At 53.6% G+C, this 19,224-nt stretch overlaps 1 protein-coding gene and 1 pseudogene across 7 annotated transcripts; one reads left to right on the top strand and one right to left on the bottom strand.

Moving 5' to 3' along the window:
• The first annotated feature begins 20 nt into the window (after nucleotides 1–20).
• On the top strand, nucleotides 21–18,405 carry CPSF4 (cleavage and polyadenylation specific factor 4). Of its 7 annotated transcripts, none has more exons than XM_033191788.1 (8): nucleotides 21–262; nucleotides 5,557–5,607; nucleotides 9,411–9,563; nucleotides 11,558–11,653; nucleotides 12,006–12,099; nucleotides 13,667–13,754; nucleotides 15,302–15,472; nucleotides 17,466–18,405. In XM_033191788.1, exons 1-8 carry the CDS (start codon nucleotides 160–162, stop codon nucleotides 17,532–17,534), a joined length of 825 nt encoding a protein of 274 aa, XP_033047679.1. In that variant the 5' UTR covers nucleotides 21–159; the 3' UTR covers nucleotides 17,535–18,405. The 7 variants fall into 7 exon arrangements, with proteins under 7 accessions (XP_033047679.1, XP_033047681.1, XP_033047682.1 ...); XM_033191790.1 differs by having other exon boundaries at nucleotides 15,377–15,472; XM_033191791.1 differs by having other exon boundaries at nucleotides 15,380–15,472.
• Nucleotides 3,023–6,468, bottom strand: LOC117072024 (annotated as a pseudogene).
• Nucleotides 18,406–19,224: the final 819 nt, after the last annotated feature.

Below are 19,224 nucleotides of genomic sequence, written 5' to 3' on the forward strand. Positions count from 1 at the left end.
CGGGCTCTGGGCTCTCCCGGCATCCCTCGGGCGGCGGCGGCGGCGGCGGCGGCTGCGAGGCGCAGGAGGAGCGTGTGCGGCGGGCCCGGCGGCGGGTAGAGGCGAGAGGGCTGCAGGAGACCGAGGGGGAGCCGGGCCGGTGGGGCCGCCGCCGCCGCCATGCAGGAAATAATCGCCAGCGTAGACCACATCAAGTTTGACTTGGAGATCGCAGTGGAGCAGCAGCTCGGGGCGCAGCCGCTGCCCTTCCCCGGCATGGACAGTGAGCGCGGGGCCCGGGCGGGAGGGCGAGAGCGACTCGAACCCGGGACCCGCTCCTCTGTGTTCCCGGGACTCCTTCGCCTCAGTCCTGAGACCTCCCCCGGCTTCCTCTGGATCCTGGGACCCCTCCCCTTCGATCGCGGGACTCCTCCCTCTATGTCTTGAGAGTCCCTCCCACCTCCTCCAGGTCCTTGGGACCCTCCCCTTTAGTTCCCGAACTCCCTCATCTGTGATCCGGGACTCTTCTCACTCCATCCTGAGACCTCCTCTTCTGGATCCCGGGACGCTCCCCCTTGGTTCCAGGACTCCTGACTCCCAGGCCCCAATTTCCACCGTCTGGGGACCCCTTTTCCCCTCACTCGAACTCAGGAGTTCACTGCCTCGGATCTTTGGCCCCCTGCGGCTGTTTAAAGGTAATCTGTAGGCGGGTAGGACCTTGTCCGTTCGCTTAATTCTTGAATAAGGGTGGGTTATCCTGGACTGGAACTCTCCCTCAACACTCTCCCAGCTACAGGAGAGTACGAGGATATCGCACCCCCTACTTCCCAACCCCGTTACATTGAGCGTCTCTTCTTTTTGCTTTCATCAAAACTAGGCTGTTGGAGGAGGCGTGCTGAGGGAAGGACCACCTCTCTGTAGGAGAGCCCAGCTAAACTCTTAAACTCCCTTCTAGGACTCTCTCTCCTGGGAGCTCATCCTTAGTTTTTGGCCTGTCCCTACTTTTTTCTGGACCCCAACTCTGAGTTGTTCATCACACACAGCAGCTAGTGTGGACCCTTGGCCTGAACTCCCTTCACTCCTCCCCTTCACATGGTGGCTCCTGGCTCCCCACCCCCTACTCAGTGGGATATCTTGTACTTTAAAAGAAACCAGTAGTTTTCTTTGTGTCTTCTTTCCTATCCGGACACACTTGAAATCTAATGCTATAACCTTAAAGTTCGTGGGCTTGTGGAAGTCACTGAGTTCAGTCCACAGATGGGGAAACTGAGACCCAAGCGGGGGAAGGGACTTGCTGACGACCACTCAGTGCATAACAGAGCCAGGCAAGTTCTCCAGTGTTGTGTGCTGTCGCCCGGCACTACCAGCGGGGTCTCCCAAGTCTCCCAGCAGCCTCTCTCCCCTCAGGCAGCCACACCTTCTCATGCACATGTGACCTCTGAGTCTGTCCCTTTATGTGGTTTTTTTATTGTTGTTTGTTTGCTTTTGAGACAGGGGCTCCTCTTTTGCTCAGGCTGGGTGCAGTGACGCAATGATGGCTCAATGCAGCCTCAACTTCCCAGGCTCCGGCAGTCCTCCCACCTCAGTTTCCCAAGTAGTTGGGACCACAGGTGTGCACCAACACCCCTGGCAATTTTTTTGTGTGTGTGTTTCTTGGTAGAGACACTGTTTCACCATGTTTCCCAGGGTTGGTCTTGAACTCCTGGGCTCAAGCGATCCTTTCACCTCGGCCTTCGGAAGTACTGAGATTACAGGCATGAGCCACCACACCTGGCCTATAATTTTTTTTCTTTTTTTTTTGCTGCCTGTCCCACAACTTTACATGGTGATACTTCTGTATAAGATAGTTTCGTTGGAAGTTAAGTCATCAAGAAAAACAAGATAGTGCTTATAAGGAGACATCATCAGACCACCCTATTTGACACACCCACAAACACCATCGCCACTGTACACCCCCTGAAAAGCAGCTGCTGAAATTCACACACACACCCCCCCTCTTACCTACCCCTCGAGTCCTGTGATAACTTCATCCCTGCACACGTGGCCTTTTCCTGTCTCTTTTTTTTTTGAGATGGAGTTTCGCTGTTGTTGCCCAGGCTGGAGTGCGGTGGCGCGATCTTGGCTTACTGCAACCTCCACCTCCCAGGTTCAAGCAATTCTCCTGCCTCGGCCTCCTGAGTAGCTGGGATTATAGCCTCCCACCACCATGCCCAACTAATTTTGTATTTTTAGTAGAGATGAGGTTTCACCATGTTGGCCAGGCTAGTCTTGAACTCCTGACCTCAAATGATCCGTCTGCCTCGGCCTCCCAAAGTGCTGGGATTACGGGCATGAGCCACTGTGCCCAGTCGGCCTTTTCCTGTCTTGATGGCACTAGCTTGAGACCATGGAACCACCCACGCAGGGCAGATCTTTCCCTCCCACCCTTCTGCCACCTGACAGATCCACAAACCTGTGAGGGGAGGTACAGTGGCGAGGGGCCCACATACCTGTTCTTGAGGCCAGGGACACGTCTGGCCATGGTGCTGCCCCAGCCAGGGCTTCAGAGTCTGTAGGCACCCCCCACACTCACTGCTTGTCCATATCCTGTTCAGTTAAAGCCCAGTGAGGCCACAGCCCTTCCTCACCCATCCCTCCTCTTCATGCCCTTCTGAGGTTTGGGAAGAACTGTCACTTTGCCCATAAGGCATACTCATCCCATCCACATGAGACTCACTTCCCAGAACTGTGGATTTCTGAGCAGAAGCAACTCTAACCTCTGAAGAGAAAGACCAGAGATACTTTCAGAATTTTTTTTTTTTTTTTGAGACAGAGTCTTGCTCTGTTGCCCAGGCTGGAGCATGGTGATGCAATCTTGGCTCACTGCAACCTCTGCCTCTGGGTTCAAGCGATTCTCCTGCCTCAGCCTCCTGAGTAGCTGGGATTACAGGCATGTGCCACCACACCTGGCTAATTTTTGTATTTTTAGTAGAGATGGGATTTCACCATATTGGCCAGGCTGGTTTTGAACTCCTGACGTCAAGTGATCCATCCGCCTAGGATTACAGACGTGAGTCGCCACACCTGGCCACTTTCAGACTTTTTGAAATGCAAATGGAGTGACCTCCCTGTGACAGCAGCCGTAAGTTCTATAACCTCAGCTGTGTCCTAGCAAAATCCGCCTGCTTCCAAGAAGCCAAGGAATCTTTTGTGATTTAGCAAGGGGAGGCACGTTAAGTGGACTTCAGAGATGCTGTCATTGGTTTTTCAGCAATTCTAAAATGGTTACTTGTAGAGGAAACTGTTTCTGATGCCAAGGTCAGTTTAGTCTGGCAACTGGGGGCTGGTGAATTCCTGGACTCATCAGAACAGCTGGTCCCTGGAGCCCACTGAATTCCAGCACACTCTTAACTGTGGGAATGAAAGGCTGTGCTTTTTTTTTCTTTTTTCTTTTTTTTTTTGTTAACAAGCAACATAATCAAAAACAAAAGCACAACAACCTTAAAGCTGAAACAGCAATAAGTTAGACTGCTGCAGCAGTTCACAGGTGTACCTGGGGTACATGCTTCCTCATGGCGAGGCAGGACATAGGCACATCACTGTGCATTTAGGTATGTATGTGACCAGAAAGAATGAGAGAAATGGAAAACACTGGAGAACAAAAAGTATCAAGAACCTTTCATCAGGCAGTCCCAAAGCGCTCTGCTCTTTTCCTCTTCTCTGCCTCTATATCCTCTGTGGTTCCAGTTCCAGCTGAACTTGTGACAATCCCAAATCGCTCCTTCCTCTTTTTCAGTTTCTTGTCATCTTCAGACTTTCTGGAGATTGAAGAGACATTCAAACCAAATCTTTGAGCTCTTTCCTTGGACGTATCCAAGTTAACCATAGGTTTGTTCTCAGGTGACAGACTTGTGTTGAAACTGAAGAAATCCCAAACCTAGCTGCCCACGTAGCTTTCTTACTCTCCAAGCTCACACGTACACTGAATCGTTCGGCCCTCTTCTGCGTTCTCGCAGCCTGTGGTATTTCAGATGTAATTTTCACCACTTTCTTCTCTGCTGCCACATCAACAGGTTTTTTCAGGGGGTTCTTACTCTTTGACAGGGGGTTTGTTTCTTCTTCTTCTGTTTCATTTCCCAGTACATCTTCATTTGCCTCCTCTTCAGCATGTTCTTCAAGGAATGCCTGGAGTCTGTGGATAAGATCTTGCTTATTCCCTTGGTCTCCAAACCACAAGCAAGACATTCTTGTTTAGTTCAGCAAGCTTCAGCTTATGGAGCTCCACCATCTCAGTTACCATCTTGTTACCCCCTCCGGGTGTGCTCTTTTAATAACTGTATGTGGGGTGGGTTGCGGTGGCTCACGCCTGTAATCCTAGCACTTTGGGAAGCCAAGGCAGGCAAATCACAAGGTCAGGAGTTCGAAACCAGCCTGTAATAATTGTATGTGGGCCAGGCGTGGTGGCTCACGTCTGTAATCCCAGCACTTTGGGAGGCCAAGGTAAGCGGATCACTTGAAGCCAGTAGTTTGAGACCAGCCTGGCCAACATGGCAAAACCCCCTCTCTACTAAAAATACAAAAAAATTAGCTAGGCGTGGCGGTGCACACCTATAATCCCAGCTACTCAGGAAGTGAGGCAGGAGAATCTCTTGAACTGGGGAGGCGGAGGTTGCAGTGAGCCGAGATCGCACCACCGCACTCTAGCCTGGGTAACAGAGTGAGACTCTGTCTCAAAAAACTAGAAAAAAAAATTGTATATGGATGTTGCATATTAAAAGCAGTCCTCTGTGTCTGCACTTAACTTGCTTTCCTTTGGACTAGTGTCTCAGAGGCACTGCCTTTTCCTTGAAGCCTGACCCTTCTCAGAGGCCCTGATTGTCTATACTTCTGTGAGATCATTCCTTCCCTCTGCCTCATGTTAAGGTGTCCGTGAATTCACCTTCCTGGAGGAAGGTGTCAGCTGGGGGCCATTAATTTATTTCTGTGGGTCAGGCACGGTGGCTCATGCCTGTAATCCCAGCACTTTAGGAGGCCGAGGTGGGTGTATCACCTGAGGTCAGGAGTTTGAGACCAGCCTGGCCAACAAAACCCCATCTATCTCTACTGAAAATACAAAAATTAGCTGGGCGTGGTGGCAGGCGCCTGTAATCCCAGCTACTTGGGAGGCTGAGGCAGGAGAATTGCTTGAACCTGGGAGGCGGAAATTACAGTGAGCCGAGATCACGCCATTATACTCCAGCCCAGGCAACAAGAGTGAAAATCCATCTCAAAAAAAAAATTATTTCTGGGATCTTGTACTCCAGCCTTCCTTTCCCCACCTGCTCTTAACTCCTTGAAAGGATCTTATATACAGGAGGCTCTCAAAGCACTGGGTAATGACTGCTCTCAATGTTTGTGTCTCATTTTGTAGGGCATGACTAACATAAGCAGCTTCTTCCTTGCTTGGTTGGGCTTTGCATATTTTTGCTACTTTATTTCCTGAACCCTGAACCCTTGGTGGGTCAAGAGGTCAGAAAGGTTCCCTCCCACTGCCTTCAGACATCGTCAGTAGCAATTGCACCTCTTTGTTTGATTCCTCTCCTTTTCTCTCCTTTCTAGAGTCGGGTGCTGCTGTCTGTGAATTCTTTTTGAAAGCTGCCTGCGGCAAAGGTAAGAAACTCCGGGCTCCCTGACGTGCCTCCCGAGGCGCCCTTCCACCTCCTTGTCCCCAGCCGAATTGGAGGCCGCCAGGTCTCTGGCTCACATTGCTTTCTACAGACTCATGATCTCTGTAGATAAAACTGGTTCGGACAGGCTAGGAACCTGATGGGGTGTTCCACCTGAAACCTAAACGCAGGACTGAACCTGGCTCTAAGGCTGCCTTATCACTTCGCATTCCCCGTGGCCACAACCTGATCTGTGACATGGAAAGAAGCCCCCAGCATTGAGACATTCAGGAACTTTCTCAATGTCACAGAGTTAATCAGTGGCAGAGCCCAGTGTCTGAACCCAGGTCTTTCTCATTCCAGTCTCTACAGGCTCATGGTTTTCTGTGGCCTCCCATCCAAAACACCCCATGATAACCCATCTTGTGGGGTCTTGTTCTCGATAACCAGCCCCCAACACAGACTACACAAGACTACTGAGGTGGGAGAATCCCTTAAACCAGAGAGTCAGAGGTTGCAGTGAGCCGAGATCATGCCATTGCACTCCAGCCTGGCAACAGAGCAAGACTCCATCTCAAAAAAAAAAAAAGATCTTGCTTCATTCCCTTGGTCTCCCAACCACGAGCAAGACATTCTTACTTTAGTTCAGCAAGCTTCAGCTTATGGAGCACCACTATCTTGGTTGCCATCTTGTTACCCCTTCGGCTGTGCTCTTTTAATAATTGTATGTGGGCCAGGCGAATCCATCAGAAGTATCACTAGGGGCCAGGTGCGGTGGCTCACACCTGTAATCCCAGCATTTTGGGAGGCCGAGGCGGCTGGATCACCTGAGGTCAGGAGTTCGAGACCAACCTGGCCAACATGGTGAAACCTCATCTCTACTAAATATACAAAAATTAACTGGGCATGGTGGCACCCATCTATAATCCCAGCTACTCAGGAGGCTGAGGCAGGAGAATCACTTGAACCCGGGAGGCAGAGGTTGCAGTGAGCCAAGATCACACCACTGCACTCCAGCCTGGGTAGCAGAGGGAGACCCCGTCTCAAAAAAAAAGAAGTAGGACGGGCGCGGTGGCTCAAGCCTGTAATCCCAGCACTTTGGGAGCCCGAGACGGGCGGATCACGAGGTCAGGAGATCGAGACCATCCTGGCGAACACGGTGAAACCCCGTCTCTACTAAAAAAATACCAAAAACTAGCCGGGCGAGGTGGCAGGCGCCTGTAGTCCCAGCTACTCGGGAGGCTAAGGCAGGAGAATGGTGTAAACCCAGGAGGCGGAGCTTGCAGTAAGCCGAGATCGCACCACTGCACTCCAGCCTGGGCGACAGAGCGAGACTCCAATCTCAAAAAAAAAAAAAAAGAAGTATCACTAGGCACAACCTTAACTTACCATGGTCTGGGCATTTTTCTCCTGTAGGAAAATTTATTTAGGAGACTTAAATATTAATGAGAAGCTTGAAAAAGGGGAGCAGAGAATCAGAGTAAAGGGCTGGTTTTAATGAATGGTTTTGGTGAGTTTTGCTTCTATAACATAGTCATTTACCACTGAGGTAGTAGAGTTTCTGGCAGATCAGCCAGGCCAACTTCACAATGTCCAGTCAGAACGTCATTATTACCTCCATTGGGCCTCTGGTCTCACTCCCATGTCTTTGCTCAGTAATTCTGCCCTTCTTTTTTTTTTTTTTTTTTGAGACGGAGTCTCGCTTTGTCGCCCAGGCTGGAGTGCAGTGGCCGGATCTCAGCTCACTGCAGGCTCCGCCTCCCGGGTTCACGCCATTCTCTGGCCTCAGCCTCCCGAGTAGCTGGGACTACAGGCGCCTGCCACCTCGCCCGGCTAGTTTTTTGTATTTTTTAGTAGAGACGGGGTTTCACCATATTAGCCAGGATGGTCTCGATCTCCTGACCTCGTGATCCGCCCATCTCGGCCTCCCAAAGTGCTGGGATTACAGGCTTGAGCCACCGCGCCCGGCCTAATTCTGCCCTTCTGACCAGCCACCTTCTGTTAGCACAGCCATCCCTAACACAGGGCATTCTGACTGTCTCTCTGTTGACTAATACAGTAGCCACTAGTCACATGTGGCAGTTCATATTTAAGTAAAATCAAATCACATTTAAAACTTGAAATCCTCAGACACACTAGTCATATTTCAAGTGGTCAGTAGTCACATGGGGCTAGCAGCTGCCATATTGGACAGCAGAAGTGTAGAACGGCCTCATTCTGGTCAGCCCTCCATGGTTGTCTTGCCAGGCCACCTGTTAGAAGTCCCACACATCCCCACAGGCTGGCTCTGTCCCAGAAGGCACACATCCCTCCATGTGTATACATCACATTTCCTCAATTCTGAAATTGGTCTTTTTTTTTAAGAGGCAGCATCTTGCTCTGTCACCCAGGATGGAGTGCAGTGGCACAGTCATAGCTCACTGCAAGCTCAGCCTCCTGGGCCCAAGTGATCCTCCCACCTCAGCCTCCCCAGTAGCTGGGACTACAGGTGTGCACCACCATACCCAACTAATTTTTTTTTTTTCAGACGGAGTTTTGCTCTTGTTGCCCAGGCTGGAGTGCAGTGGTGTGATCTTGGCTCACTGCAACTTCTGCTTCCTGGTTTCGAGCAATTCTCCTGCCTCAGCCTCCCAAGTAGCTGGGATTACAGGTGCACACCACCAAACCCAGCTAATTTTTTGTATTTTTAGTATAGACAGAGTTTCATTATGTTTTGGCCAGATTGGTCTCGAACTCCTGACCTCAGATGATCCACCACCTTGGCCTCCCAGAGTGCTGCGATTACAGGTGTGAGCCGCTGTGTCTGGCCTCGCAGCTTGCTTGCTTGCTTGCTTGCTTACTTATTTACTTTTTTATTTATTTAGTGAAGACAAGGTCTCAGGCTGATCTTGCACTTCTGGGCTCAAGTGATTTTCCTGTCTTGGCCTCCCAAAGTGCTAGGATCATAGGTGTGAGCTACTACACCTGGCTAAGTTCATCTTTCTTTTTTTTTCTTTCTTTCTTTTTTTTGGGGGGGACAGAGTTTTGTTCTTGTCACCCAGGCTGGAGTGCAGTGGCGTGATCTCCGGTCACTACAACCTCTGCCTCCTGGGTTCAAGCGATTCTCCAGCCTCAGCCTCCCAAGTAGCTAAGATTACAGGCACCCCCACCACTACGCCCAGCTAATTTTGTGTGTGTTTTTAGTAGAGATGGGGTTTCATCATGTCGGTCAGGCTGGTCTCGAACTCCTGACCTCGTGATCCACCCACCTCAGCCTCCCAGCATCTCCCTCCTTTTTATGGCTCCATCTTACAGTAATATCTGTGAGATGATGAGTAACTTTTTTTTGAGAAGGAGTCTTGCTCTGTTGCCCAGGCTGGAGTGTAGTGGTGGGATCTCGGTTCACTGCAAGCTCCGCCTCCTGGGTTCATGCCATTCTCCTGCCTCAGCCTCCCAAGTAGCTGGGACTATAGGCGCCCAGCTAATTTTTTGTATTTTTAGTGGAGACGGGGTTTCACCGTGTCAGCCAGGATGGTCTCAATCTCCTGATCTCGTGATCCGCCCGCCTTGGCCTTTCAAAGTGCTGGGATTACAGGCGTGAGCCACCGCGCCCAGCCATGAGTAACTATTAAAATGTGAAGTGTCTGTCAGCGTACTGCCTCAAATCATGTTGCCTTCTGTGAGGCGGACCTCTGCCCCCTTCCAGGATGTGATGCCTTCAGGTGGCTCCAGGAGTTAGGAGGTGAAGATGCCTCAGCTTCTCCAGGCCCTGTCCCCTGGGCTCAGGGTGGCCTCTCTGCTGACACCCTGTCCCTATCTTCCCGGCAGGGGGCATGTGTCCATTTCGCCACATCAGCGGTGAGAAGACAGTTGTGTGCAAACACTGGCTGCGTGGCCTATGCAAGAAAGGGGACCAGTGCGAGTTCCTGCATGAGTATGACATGACCAAGATGCCCGAGTGCTACTTCTACTCCAAGTTCGGTAAGGCGCCTGGAGCTCTGGAGGCTCTGCTGAGAACGAGGGTGCAGAGGGGTCTGCTGGCTGCTCAGTGCCCACACTCTCTCTGCCTGCTTTTCCCATGTTTCCATTCTCAGAGGAGAAACTCGGGCAGAGCCTGCCAGCCTCAGCCAGCTTTTAGGAGACAGCATAGCTATTTTCTGCTCATCTCTCTCTCTTTTTTTTTTTTTAAAGACACAGGGTCTCGCTATGTTTCGCATACTGGCCTTGAACGCCTGAGCTCGAATGATCTGCCTGCCTCAGCCTCCCAAAGTGCTGGGATTACAGGCTTGAGCCACTGCGCCAGACCCCTTGCATTCTTTTGGAGTGCTTCAGTGTTTGGAGCTCTTTCAGTCACTCTGGGATTTGAGGCTAATGAGGGTAACCTGGAAGCAGCGAGTTTTGCAGCTGGCTGCATTATGTCCGTGGTTGGTTTCTGTCCACATCCACCTTCTCCCTGAAACCCACTTCTCCCTACAGTGTGGGAACTGCCTCTCAGGCTGGTGCTGGTTCCTTCTCTCTGGGAGCCATGATCCTGGTGACATTTCAGCCATCCTTAACAGTCCTTCAAAATAGCAGCCTCAGATGTGTCTTCTGGTAGCAACAAGCTTGCCTTGAACCCTGCTTAGAGAATGCGTGGCCTCAGCTGTCCTGAGTGGCCTGCGTGGAGAAGCGGGAGACCGGGTGGAGTCGGTGGGGCTGGCACAGAGTCTGGCAGAGATGTTGTGCTCCCTGCTGGAATGAGTCCCCAGGGTCCCTGCTCAGGTCTGCACTTCGAGGTTTCCCAAGCAGCAGCTCTGTGGGTCAGCATGAGGCTGGCTCTAGTCCTGGGCAGGGAGCGCGGCAGAAGGCTGGAATCCTGCAGGGAGCCAAGGGGTGCAAGGTATGCTTCATGCTTTCAAAGCACTGCTGTTGGAGGAGACATTAATTATTTCAGCATCCCAATAGGCGTGGCCTGCTGGCTTATTAATGAAAGCTGTGGCTTGTTTTGTGGAGGTGGCATAAGCTGAGAAGAAATAGAACCCAAGCTTCCCAGCTCCCCAAGTGCTGTCCTCTGTCATTGTGCAATGTAACATGTTCTCCCCGGCGCCTTGCCCATAGCAGCACTGGGATGGGGCAGTGGCCTCCCATCTGTCCCCAGAGGCAGCAGCTGGCTCTCCTGGGCAAGCTCTCAAGGCACCGCTATCCAAGTGGCCTGGGGGTCGCTCCTTCTTTGCCGACAGACCTGGTGCAGGACACACTGTCTGCAGCTTCTGTCACCTGCACCACAGATAGTGGGTTGAGGGCCCCCTTTCTAGGCACTGGAGGGACAATGGTGAAGAGGTCCTTGCCCTGTGAATTCTTCATTCTTGTGGTCCAGGGAAAGATGTAGCCGATAAGCCATGAGACGAGCAGAGAAGAAACTACTTGTGACAAGTGCTCTGAAGGAAGGAAACCATGACCAGAACCTTGAGGCAGAGTGGTCAAGGATGAGGGGATTCCTGAGCTGGGAGCGGAAGACTGAGAAGGGGCTGGTCCTGGTGCAGGGGGACACATGTGACTGGGGGGATGACAGAGGCGGAGCCTGTGGGGGAGCCTGGGGAAGGAGTTTGCATTTCCTCTGGATTTTGAGCACAGTTGTTAACGTGGATTGGAGAAGGTGAGCCAGGAAGCAGGCAACTACCCAGGAAGGCAGTTCTCAGTGCTGGTGGTCCCTGGGGCCCGCTGCTTCAGAGAGGGCCAGGTCCACAAGTGCTTCTCCCTACCCTTGTCCCAGCTCTTAGACATGACGAGCCAATCAGAGTGGAACTTCCTGGTCTCCGTGGGTGCTTTTCCGTCACAGCCCCACTGCACAGGAAGCTGGGGCTCAGAGACACTCTTCCCTGGCTCTCAGGGCTCATCAGGCCAAAACTGGACACCAGAACTTCTTTTTCTTGGATGAAGCCAAGGTGGGCCTGGCCCGGCCTTCCTAGTGGCCTCATGTCTGAGTTTTCCTGCAGGAGAGTGCAGCAACAAGGAGTGTCCCTTCCTGCACATCGACCCCGAGTCCAAGATCAAGGACTGCCCTTGGTATGACCGTGGCTTCTGCAAGCACGGTAGGTGCCAGGGTGAGCTGGGCCCCTGGCAAGAAGCCAAGTCCTCCCTTCTCTGCCCACATGACCCTGGAGGCTGCCATCTGGTCTACCTGGGACATCTTGCTCTACCTGTCCCAGCAAAACCTGACATTCTGCAGCTAGCGGCTTTCTCACACCCCTCATCTCCCTTGACTCTCCCAAGAATGCTGGGTGGGTGGTGGTCCACCTGCATTTTTGATAAGGAGGCCAGTGTTGGGAGGTGAGGTCCCTGCCCCGTCTCCCATGAATGGGGGACAGCCAGCATTTGAAGCCATGCTCCAGCTCTCTAACTGGTAGAGGGGACGTCTAAGTGACCAGATACTTGGCTCTGCAGGTCCCCTCTGCAGGCACCGGCACACACGGAGAGTCATCTGTGTGAATTACCTCGTGGGATTCTGCCCAGAGGGGCCCTCGTGTAAATTCATGCAGTGAGTAGCCAGCCGCTCTGCCCTCTACCCTCTACCCCAGCTCCCAGCCCAGGCCGTGCTGCCCTCTGTATCTTCCCTGGGCCACCTGGGCTTTGGTCACTGTGTGATGTCAGTACCAGAGCCAAGGGTGGGGGCAGGAGATAGGGAAGTAATCCCTGCTTATGGCCACCAGTGCTTCTTGAGCCCAGAGGTGGCGCTGCCTAGACCCATTTCTTGGGTCATGGGCCATCTGGTAATCTAGTGGAAGCTGTGGGAAACAGACACACATGTAGCCTTACATATCATTTAGGGAATTTGGGGACTTCCAGTTAAGAACCTGCACCCTAAAGGAAGGAAACTAGAATTTCAGTCTCCTATTTGGAGGCTCAGAAAACCCTGAGCTTGGGGTTTCACATAGAGTAAGTAGTCATCTAACAGTGAGGGTAGGAGAGAACACACCCATTTCACGCAGCACACACAGGGGCACAGGGCTCGGTCCCTGGCCAGGGGCACATGGTCAAAGGCAAGTCTGGGCCGGGTGTGGTGGCTCACACCTGTAATCCCAGCACTTTGGGAGGCTGAGGTGGACAGATCACAAGGTCAGGAGTTCAAGACCAGCCTGGCCAATATGGTGAAACCCTGTCCCTACTAAAAATACAAAAATTAGCCAGGCGTAGTGGTGTGTGCCAGTAATCCCAGCTACTCGGGAGGCTGAGGCAGAAGAATCACTTGAACCCGGGAGGTGGAGGTTGCAGTGAGCCAACATCGTGCCACTGCATTCCAGCCTGGGCGACAGAGCGAGACTCCATCTCTAAATAGATAGATTAGATAGATAGATAGATAGATAGATAGATAGATAGATAGCAAGTCTGTGAGCCTTTGAAGATGGGTTTTAATTCTTGCTCCATGGGGTTAGCACCTCTCTTCTGGCTCCATTGTCTTGTCCTTGGAGCCCAGTGCCCATCTGTCACTTTGTTTGTGGACCCGGGCTTCTGCCTGGGGTGGCACTGGGGCTGCAGACAAGCGTCCCCTCCTCCCGGCTGCCTCACCCACACTGCTGAACCTGCAGCGGGATAAGTCTCCAGGTCTGTGGGGACCCTGGTCCCTGCTTCTCACTGCAGGGAAGTGTCCGGTGCTGCCACTGGGTCTCACTCCCTGAATAAGAGTGCAGGCACCTGCAGGTGGCCCAGGGGCAGACCGTCACCAAGTGATGGGAGAAGGGGCTGATGCCAGAGTAAGACCCTGTGGGGAGGGGGGTTCCCTGTGTACAGCTCCTGGGGCGCAGCAGGCGCGTACCAGTGCAGCCTTTGTCATTTCCAAGCAGCACTGGCCGTGAGTCTCCCAGTTCAGTGTAGGCAAGGCTGGGCCTGAGCCCAGGCAAGTCAGTTGTGTTCTCCCCACCACTCCCGTGGCCTCCCAGGAACAGAGCTGAGTGCCAGCCCCACCCCATCCATGCAGCTTGTGTCAAGTCACTTTGTGCTGGGGCAGCTGAGTGTGATTTTCATCGTGCTGGAATTTAAGAGCATGGCCTGGCTTCTCTCTTCTCATCCCCCGTCCCCGACTCCTTCTCTTGTTCTCCTCCCCTCTGGCTGCTGGTGACCAGCCCTCGATTTGAACTGCCCATGGGAACCACCGAGCAGCCCCCACTGCCGCAGCAGACTCAGCCTCCAGCAAAGGTACCGTGCCTGGCCCTCCTCGGTAGGAAGGAAGTGTCTTTTCTCCAGCGAGAACCTCAGTGTCCCCCGGGGGTGCAGTCTGCCTTAGACCCCACTGGAGAACTTGGGAGAGAAGGGGCGTCTCCCAAGTTCCCGTAGAAAAGTCAGGGGCAGAGCCATATGTATCTCCTTCGAGAGATGCAGGGCCTCTCGCCCTGGAACCTCAGCAAGGCCAAGCGCAGTAGCAAAGTTGAGGTGCCGTGCAACCAGCCACCCATTGTGACATGGGGCTGCCTGGCGCAGCAGCATCTGCCCCAGGAGCCGGCCTGGGCACCATGTCTGCGCCCCCGGAGCTGGCATGGAGCCGGCCTGGGCACCATGGCTGCTGCTCTTGCTCCTAGGCCAGACCCTTCGTTTTGCAGATAGGGGAACTGAGACTCCCAGAGCGGGGGGGACTTGCCTGCGGCGACGCCACTGGGCAGGAGCAGGTGTGGCAGCAGAACTGACCACTCTGGCCAGCACCGCCCCTGCTCCTGTGGAGTGGAGGCTGGGAGGAGGGGTGAGAACAGGCCCAGCTGGCTCCAGTTTTCTAGATAAGGGGCCCCGCAGCCAAGCAGCTGGTCCAATCCCTCCAGCCCAAGGAGGGAGGGAAATGCCATAGACACGTGGGGATCTGCAGCAGCCCCTCAACGCCAAGGGCACCCTGAGTTTGGTTATGGGAGTCGGGGGTTGAGCCAAGAGGAAGGGCTGGCATCAAGGCAGGGCGGGCATCAGGCAGGGTTCCCAACAGGCCCACCAAGCCCACCCACCCGAGCCCAAAGCCTCACCTCCTACCCTGCTGGGCTCTGGACTGGCTGCCAAAGCCCCACCAGCCCCGCTAAGTGCTAGAGGCTGAACAGCCAGGAGAGGATGCAGTGGATGCAGCTGCGTGGAGGCCAGTCATATTGAACTCTTGATGGGGAAAGCCGGGAATTCCAGGTGTAGGTGCAGCCGTGCCAACCTGGGGGTTTTCTAGCTCGGGTTCTGCACTTATGGGCCAGAGCCAGGAGCCCACGGGTCGGGAGGAGGCCCTGCTGTGGAATCCCTACCCCAGGAGCCCTGGCCCTCCTCCTGGCGGGGCTCCCTAGAGGAGGGTCCTCTCAGCCCGAGAACGCAGCTCAGTGTGTCAGGCTCCAACTGTTTTTCTGTGACTTGCTCGCCGTGTAGGCTGCTAAACATCTGGCTGAACCAAGCGTTCATCCTGACCTGAAGCCAGAACCTCAGAAACCAAAGTAAGGCCTGAACATGCCCTCGCCCCACTGCCCCAGAGACCTCCTCTTGTCTCCTTGATGTTTTGTTTTCTATTTTATTTTTCGTTTTTGTGTGTCTGCATGGTGTTTTTCGGGCAGTGGCTCCTGCCATCATCACCAGATGTTTCTCTGTTGCCCACTGTCCTGAGCTGGGCCGTCGTGGAAGCCCTTCTTCCTGCTGTTTGCGGGACGAGTCCCGCCCTCTTTTTTCCTGTCCCCATCGGTAGTCTGCGTGCACGTGTTTTCCACAGTAAAACCGTGTTGTGTAACTCTTTCCAGCAAAGTAACAATCCGCCATTACAAAGGTCGTCCTCCTTGATCCAGTTAACGAGTCAGAACTCTTCTCCCAATCAGCAGAGAACCCCACAGGTCATCGGGGTCATGCAGAGTCAAAACAGCAGCGCGGGCAACCGGGGACCCCGGCCACTGGAGCAGGTCACCTGTTACAAGGTGAGTCCCTGGGCTGGGGGATGGGGTGGGGTCTTCCCTTACTGTCAGTGGCCATTCCCTCATGCTCCATATGTTTGGTGAAATGAAAAAAGTGAAAACATTCGTTTTTGCTGACTGTAAGCATAAAGTTACAGTCTAGTTACCCATCCACTATGGTGGGCTAGAGACTGTCCTATTTCCTACCACACCACACTGAGGCACGGTAAAGGATGGTGAGAACACCTGCCCAGTGAATGGATGGGGCCTGCAGGCAGGTGAGGGAAGCCCCCAAGAGGACGGGAACAAAATGGAAACACTGATCCAGGGAAGGGTGAACCCTTGGAGCCGCTGGCTGTCCTGGTGGCATCCTCGGATTCTGCAGGGCACACCCGAGGAAACAGGACGCTGGGTTACAGCACCCCCATCCCCATCCCCTCCCCCGGTACATAAAATGGACTCAGGGGAAGGGTGAGCTTAAAGAAACCTCCTTGAAAACTGTCCTGTTCACTCCTGGCTCTGTGGGAGGTGGGGAAAGAAGAGGGAAATCTCTTCATAGTTTGATGTTGTTGATGAGTCTGGGCCTGTATTCATGTCCTTGGTTAAAGCTGGAAAGTTACAAACTGAGTTATCTAATCCAAAATTGCCCCAGGATTGGTATGCCCCTGGCACCTGGCAGGAGCAACCCCCAATTTTCTTGGAAGAGTATGTTCTCAACCCAAGGCACACACAATTCCTACGTCTGGAGTTCTGAAGAACGAGTCCAGATTAGAAATCACAAAACAGGCTGGGTGTGGTGGCGCATGCCTGTAGTCCTAGCTACTGGGGAGGCTGAGGTGGGAGGATTGCTTGAGCCCAGGAGGTCAAGCCTTCAGTGAGTTATGACTGCACCACTGCACTCCAGCCTGGGCGACAGAGTGAGACTCGTCTCCAAAAAAAAAAAGACAGCACGCAAGTGGGACTGTGTGTAGAGCAGACTTAGCTGTTATCTTGCCGCTCTGTAATCCTAGCACTTTGGGAGGCTGGGCGGGGGGGGGGGGGGGGCGCAGGGGCAGATCACAAGGTCAGGAGTTCGAGATCACCCTGGCCAACATGGAAGAAAGAAAACAGGGACTGTACAGCCAGGGAACAGAGCTGGCAAGAGTGTTGGGTGCTGACTGGGCAGAGCCCCTCGGGGCAGCAGGGACTGGGGGGTGGGTGTCAGCACACAGTCAGTGCCCCCAGCTGCCTCCTGACCCTTTTGTTCAGTGCTTGAGGCTGCCGTTTAAGGAGTCACAGAGTAAAGAGAAACTACGGAAGGGCCTGGATAATCAGGACTGGGATGAAGCAGGGTCAGGGCTGGATTTGTCATGTGGCTCTGAAGGCTTCCCTTACCCAAGTCCAAGCATCATCCCATCTCTCTTATCCTGCGATCAAAACCTGTCCCCAAGGTAGCTTAGACAGGTGTGTCATAACCACGAGGGAAAACGTTGGGTACAGCCCAACTTCTGTCCCCAGCACTGGTTCCCAAAGGGAGGGGAGGCTGGGGCACTTCTCATGCTGTTCCCTCCCATCTCCTGCCAGGGAACCCCAGACCTTGGCTCAGAGGTAAGTGACTGGCCTGTGGTGCAGAGGGGCTTGGTCCCCAGACGGGGTGGCAGAGCTCAGGTGCCACGGACTTCTCTTTGTCCTGCTACCCACTTGGGAGTCCCTCCCTGGGCAGGCCCGGTGTCCATGTGGGAGAGGTGTGGGCCTGAAAGAGCCTCCTGCAGGGTGCTAGCAAGTCGCCTTCTGGCAGCCTGTTCTCCCTCGCACCTGTGACTTGCTGGCTAGTTTCTGCACCACTGCACTTTCCATCCTGAGCTCCCTCACCCTCCAATTTGAAAAAAACTGTACCACTGAGAATTTCAGAGACCTGTTCTGAGTGGGGACTTGGTGGATGACTGGGGATTTGGTGGGCACTGCCTTAGTTGAAAACTGCATTTGAACAGTATTATTGTCTATCTCTCCTCTTCCCCCCACTTCCTGCTCTTCCCAGTGTGGCGAGAAAGGACACTACGCCAACAGATGCACCAAAGGGCACTTGGCTTTTCTCAGTGGACAGTGACAGCAGCTGGAGCCAGCTCCGAGCAGCCCGGGGGCCCCGCTGTTGGGAGTGTGCATTTAACTGTTTCATGCGCTTACTGGCGCGACTGTGGCTCGAGCTGGCCCGCAGGCACGTGGGTTTCATCGCTCTGAGGGGCCACGCCTGTTAGTTTTCTATTATTCTGCCGTAATATTTTTTGAAAAAGGGACAAGTGTCCTGCTAGGTCCCTGCAGTTGACATCCCATTTGGCTGGGCATCGATGCCTCCTTTCTGGGACTCCCGGCACGAGTCCCCTCATCCAGGGAGGGAGGAAGCTGCTGGGCAGGGGCTTGGCTAGGCAGTTCTGTGTGGCGATGGTTTTCCCCTCATTAAACACCAGTTCTTGGTGACCGCAGGGGCTGGTAGGTCATTCAAAGCTGTGGCCGGCTCACGCCTGCTTCCTCCCTCCCTGCCCTGCTGAATCCTAAAGCTGTGCCTCTCTATGTGATTTGAATGAGGGAGCCCTTCAGGGCAGATTCAGGTGCCCCCATTGCCTCAGACTGGCCCTGGTCCCAGGTGGCAGCGGTTGAGGAGAGGTGCAGGGCTCTCAGGCCTGAGGTTCTCTCCTCTGGGCTTAATTTTCTCTTGGGGTATGCTCCTGACAGAGTTTAAGGTGTCCGTTGAGCTGGAGCTGCAGACCTTTAAATAGATGGCCCCTTCAGATCATCTGTGCCTACCTCCTGCCCAACAGGCGTCTACACTCACTCAGATGCCTGTGGCATGTGGAGGAGACTGCCTTGTCCTGAGCCTGGAAAATGTGAAACTGTCTCCTGTCTCCTGCTGGGCATGTGGGCCTGGCCACGTTCAATTGCAAGAATAATTTTTATGAAATGGATTAAAGCTTGTTTTTTAAGCCATGCCTCATTACTTAAGGTTCTCATGCCAAGCCTCTTACACTGGATACAATCACGGCCTAGCTTTCTTGTCCCTTTCAACAAATGTCAATCTCACAAAGGGAAATGCAGCTGCCCAGAAGGCCTTTGTGCAAGCAGCTGGTCAAGTCTGGGAGTCTGACCTGTGGAGCCACCAGGCAGGTTCTCCACCTCAGCTCAGATGTCAGGTGGCCCCCATTTCTGGAACACAGCATCCCACCCCCAATGAGGCTCTGATGAAGGGGAAAAAGGAGGGGTCGCCATGGCCCCTCACTTTTCCCCATCACTCCCATCCCACTAAGCCTCCTGCTAGAGAAGCCGCCTCAGCCGGAGGGCCACACTTCCTGCAGCGTGGGCATTAGTGCTGCCTGAGGTCTCTCCAGACAGTGCTGGGACACCTCACCCTGTAGCCCTTGATGCCCCAGGGTGATGCAGAAACACCAGATGAGAAAACATCCCGGCCGTCTAAAAATCCCCTGCCTAGAGCCACAGGACAGCTGGGGTGGGGTCTGGTACTCTCAGGCACACACAGGCCTTTGTGTTACACCATAAAGGGCCAGCCAACTAAAAGCCAGAGTGTCTGCGAATGCATCTGTCCATAGCACTCATGGCAGGGGACAGACTTCGGCACTGTTGCTGCAGGAAGGTCTGGATGACACCCTGCCCTCCAGGGAGCTGGGACAACCTGAGTGGTGGTCTGGGAAGTCCACAAAGGCCTTCACAGGTCAATGCCCTGGAAAGACAACCTCCCCCCACCTTGTGCCGCAGGAGCCCCTGGAGCATGGGACAATGGCTACAGC

The sequence above is a fragment of the Trachypithecus francoisi genome, unplaced genomic scaffold (genome assembly GCF_009764315.1).
Source record: "Trachypithecus francoisi isolate TF-2019V2 unplaced genomic scaffold, Tfra_2.0 Lachesis_group4, whole genome shotgun sequence".
Taxonomy (NCBI): Eukaryota; Metazoa; Chordata; class Mammalia; order Primates; family Cercopithecidae; genus Trachypithecus; species Trachypithecus francoisi.

Excerpts from the sequence above, each read along its gene's own strand:
- CPSF4 (XM_033191788.1), top strand. The coding sequence starts at position 160 with ATGCAGGAAATAATCGCCAGCGTAGACCACATCAAGTTTGACTTGGAG. Across the intron at positions 13,755-15,301 it reads AGACTCAGCCTCCAGCAAAG|CAAAGTAACAATCCGCCATT; the intron begins GTACCGTGCCTG and ends AACTCTTTCCAG. Across the intron at positions 15,473-17,465 it reads AGCAGGTCACCTGTTACAAG|TGTGGCGAGAAAGGACACTA; the intron begins GTGAGTCCCTGG and ends TGCTCTTCCCAG.